The sequence below is a fragment of the Bombus bifarius genome, unplaced genomic scaffold (assembly GCF_011952205.1).
Source record: "Bombus bifarius isolate JDL3187 unplaced genomic scaffold, Bbif_JDL3187 scf7180000008038, whole genome shotgun sequence".
Classification (NCBI taxonomy): domain Eukaryota; kingdom Metazoa; phylum Arthropoda; class Insecta; order Hymenoptera; family Apidae; genus Bombus; species Bombus bifarius.
In genome coordinates this window covers 1-4,546 of record NW_022884408.1, presented here as the reverse complement: position 1 = coordinate 4,546, position 4,546 = coordinate 1, and the positions used below count along the sequence as shown (strand labels likewise).

Below are 4,546 nucleotides of genomic sequence, written 5' to 3'. Positions count from 1 at the left end.
ATTCAGGATCTCTGCAATAAGAAAAATCTCTAATTCTTATGGTTTATGAGCAATAAATCAATTCTTTGGAAATAATGTGGGTCCGAGTAAATACGATTAAATATTCGTTGACTACCTCGACCGAAGGATGGATTAGATTATATGGTGCAGTTAAGGACGTTTTCATTGTAATATGCATTTCCAAGTATATTCTAAGACTTGGTTTAAATATGTATGTCGGAGATGAAAGGACACCGGAGACCTTCCCTCTGGAACTTCGGGAAAATCCGTAAAATTGTAATTAAAGTTTACAGCTGTAATTAAACAATTTGCCGTCATTCTACCTAGTTGTACTTATTTGCGATTTGTGATAATAAACTTGTGCTCAAGGCGACCATCAGTCGCCGAACGTAGCCGCGGTCAATGGGACGGGCGCTTCGTCTAACAAAAGTGTGGAGTAATAGTATGACCCTCATTAAAAGAAATACCCATAGACACAATAAATACCAGATGTTAATGCTCTTACACGGCACAAGTCCAGTTGGCCTGAGGACCCGCTATAAAACCTAGGTTTTTGGTAATTAAGATTCTTCAAACGGACAGGCAGTCTTTGTCCCAAATTGATTAATTGACAGCGACGTCAATTTCCCTTACCTTTCGTAATAAAAATCGTATTACTTTAAGTTGATTCTTGTTGAACCTACAAAAAAGTAATAATTTCAAAACGATTGAAATTAAATTAAATAATTCGATCATTCACAGTAAACAGACTCCTAAATAACAACAAATAACTCTAGGTATTCAACAATTAAGTACTATTTTATAGCAGATTATGTCGGATATATATTTATAAAAGGATTTATTGCAAAAGAGAGATATTTATTTTACACAACTGTCCTGCATGTAAATACATATGCTTATGTTTGGTTCCCACTGAATATTTTCATAGATTCAACGTTTTGAATGTCCTTGTGAATCTCCTTCTTGATTGTACCTGTAGCCCATATCTATACGTATATTCTCGCCATTAATCAATGGATTTTCGATGCATGCTTGAATCAAATGAGCGACCTCCTCGCAGGTTCCGTAGCGCTTTGGTGTGAGTTTCATTGCGATCCACCGCTTCCTTTCCTCTTCTTTATGTAGAGCTAAATGTGAGCAAGGATTTCAGTGATTCCACATTATTTACGGGCAGATATTTAAACGATAACAGTTTCTTAATGAACAAAGACTTCAATGAAATTATTATAGAATAATTTATTTATGACGTGCCTCCTCGAATTGAAATAAATCAAAAAATTGCGATATGAATTTTATGAATGGTTTATTACAAGCCATTACTTTCTTCTTAGAGAGTGATAAACTCGTAGTTTGAGCGAATCAATGATTGACCCAAACTACTGATGGTTTGTGTTAACATATTGATAGTAACAAATATACATCTAAATACACATAATCGTGAATAAACTGTGAATGTTTATGCATTTATTCTGCATGCATGCTTTTTTTATTGCGCGTATAAAAATAAAAATTCCTAAACATTGCATACTAGTTGTAATACTAACACACCTGTCATGGGACTGTCTATGTAACCAGGACAAATTGTGATAACACGTATTCCTTGCGACGCGAGTCCTCTAGCTAAAGGGATCGTCATGCCAGAAACAGCGGATTTCGTGGCGCCATAAGCAACTAAACCAGGTGGTGGTTCATAAGCCATCATGCTCGAAAGATTTATAATGACTCCTCTTTGTTGATTTGAATCTGGTTTGTTCTTTGCCATCAAGCCGACCATTAAGCGCGTTACGTTAAATAAACCCCACACGTTAGTTTCGAAAACGCATCTGTACAGGTCAACAGAATGTGGCTTCTTGTTCTTGAAATCGTAGATATTTTCGTAGCCGACAACACCAGCAGAATTAATTAGTACGTTCACGCCGCCGAATTTCGCCTTCGCACATTCGATGCTCTCTAATACGTCCTTTTCGAGCCTCACCTAAATAGTATCATACAATTATTCATTATGGAAACATTACGTATTACTATTAATTCAGAGTTTCGATAAAATATGAAAATTTTACAATATGAAATTTCAATCGGATTACTGTTACTTTGTTCGTTTTTTCGTCTTGTTAATTATTATCTTATAGAAATTTTGACACGGTTAATGGCATAAAGATCACCGATGTCTGGCGCACCAAAATTAGTAAAAATACATAATTTGAACAAATGTCAATAGTTACAAATTTTTTATTATTTCCATCGTTACTACAATAGTGTGATGAAATTAATACAGTATAAAACATATAAAAATAGTTTTATTGATACATGAAATATAGATCTATTATGTGCGCCCCCCCCCCACAAGTGGCTGTCGAACATGGGAAAATCCGCTTTTAGCTTAATGAATTATAACCCTAAGGAACGTAAGACCCTTGACAGTAAAATAGACAATGCTAAATCCTGTGACCTGTCTTTAGAATTATTGCGGGTCCGAATAAGTATGGTCGAGGTATGGATTTTTGTTTAAAGTAGGACCCGGGGCGTAAGAACATAGAACAATTATTTAGCAACGCGAAGAAACAATATGAGATAATTCATAATCGTAAAAAATAAGTGAAGCGAGCGAAATTGCTTTATAGCGGAATGGGGGCCGCCGGTGCCCTCAGTGAGATAAATTCATTAACACTTTGACTGCCATGCCGAAATCACATGTTTCGCTCAGGACGCCACGCGAACATTTTTATTTTGCAAAGCATATAATGGCAAAATAATAATAAATTGATGATGTAAAACAACATTCTTCCCCAGTTGACCGTTTATCTTATTGGTGGTTACAGGTGACCACTGTGACGCCTTGCTGACAACTGGTAGCGACATATTATAACAAGTCTTCGTTTATTTCAACAAACCATTCGCATTTGTTATTTCGTCGTAAGCGAAACGTCCAGAATATATTGTTGAAACGTGTAGAAGATATTAGTAAACAGTACTCGCTCATTCTATATATAAAAGTAAGGTATGTGCGCACTTCTAACTTCAATTATATGATTATAAACCAGCATTTACGATAATTTTCTAAGGTGTGTTTATAATAATATTCGTAGATTACCCCTCAAAGATATGGACGTTAGATGCACGATTTGTTCTATTTTTTTTTTTTTTTTTTTATTGATGTTCCAATAAAAATATTTAATTGTTCAATGGGGCACTTTTTGTTTCAAAGTATCATCTATTTATCGGTTATATTCAAAATGCCCTAACTGTCAATTTTCATACAATTTTTACAATTGTATGAAGTGTCAAATGCTCCGGTCACCAATGACCACCGTGGCGTCACAGGAGATACCGTGGCCGGTCATATATGACCAACGTGGCAGTCAAAGTGTTAATGATGATTATACAGAGATATATATCTGTTGGAATACAACGATATCAGTCGCATGCGGATAGAGTGTTTGATCGTACAGATTCTTCCATTCGTTGCCCAGCGCCATCCCCACTAGCGTACGTTCGTTAGATGTACCGCGGCGGCTGGCGCGTGCATGCTCTTCCGAGAACTCGGCGGAAGAAACGTAAGGATATGGATGGAACATTGGGCACGTCGGTGTCGCGCCTTGACAGCGTAGCGCTTTGTATCGAGAAGCCGCTAGAAAGTTCCGTGGCACGTGACGTTACACAGACATCTACTCAGGTCACACTCATTATAGAGAGTGGGGGTTCAAAATCTTTACAAGCGCCACAGGTCACTAAGGCAGCTAGTCTGTGAATAACTAGCCAACTGTCTACATTGCAGAACGCACATTTATAACTCTCGAAATAATTGTTTAATAAATATCACATTATATTATTTCAACATAAACATTGTGTCTTCCACAGAATATTAATCCTAATTCCAAGATTAAATTCTAACATATCTCTTGTAGGTAATATTTCAACATTATATGTATCGCATGATAAAAAATTCATCGTGGCACCACCGCCAAATCTTGTCAAACTTTTGTGGCATTCAACGTGTTAATATTATATTAGGTTGGTCTACATTAAATGAAATTTGAAATCCACCTAGTTTCTTCAATATATAAGTATAAATATAAAGTAATTTCTTTCTTATTTAATGTATTTTTTTCGACCGTATTCGCGGGGAGACGCGTTCGCGATATAACGCGTCAATAACAGTCGTAATTTCTCGTCTGGATACGGTAATCGACGCCACGAATCAGCCGATTGCCTACTGATAGGGGTGGTTTGAATGATATTCACACCGAGTTAACAATTAAAATATCGCTTAATACTGGGTTATCAATTAAAATATTATTATTTCTTTCCAACAATCTTTGAAGAATATAAATGTCTACGAATGTTATGTGTGATAAATGTAGAAGTGTTTTTAGAGAAACGTTATTCGGTGACGATGATGTCGGGAAGGAAAACCGACCAAAGGTCACTCGTCGATGGAAGTGGCCTTCGAGTACCGTACAGGAAAGAACCCCTAAATTTTACGACACCAATTAACGGTTCCTTGGGATTATATTTGAGAATACATTTCAATAGCTTTTAACTATCT

At 36.3% G+C, this 4,546-nt stretch overlaps 1 protein-coding gene across 1 annotated transcript; it reads right to left on the bottom strand.

Moving 5' to 3' along the window:
- Nucleotides 1-930: 930 nt before the first annotated feature.
- LOC117207552 (3-hydroxyacyl-CoA dehydrogenase type-2-like) lies at nt 931-1,887 on the bottom strand. Its single transcript, XM_033447865.1, has 2 exons — nt 1,549-1,887; nt 931-1,127 (listed from the first exon to the last, which is right to left on the bottom strand). Exons 1-2 carry the CDS (start codon nt 1,772-1,774, stop codon nt 931-933), a joined length of 423 nt encoding a protein of 140 aa, XP_033303756.1. The 5' UTR covers nt 1,775-1,887.
- Nucleotides 1,888-4,546: the final 2,659 nt, after the last annotated feature.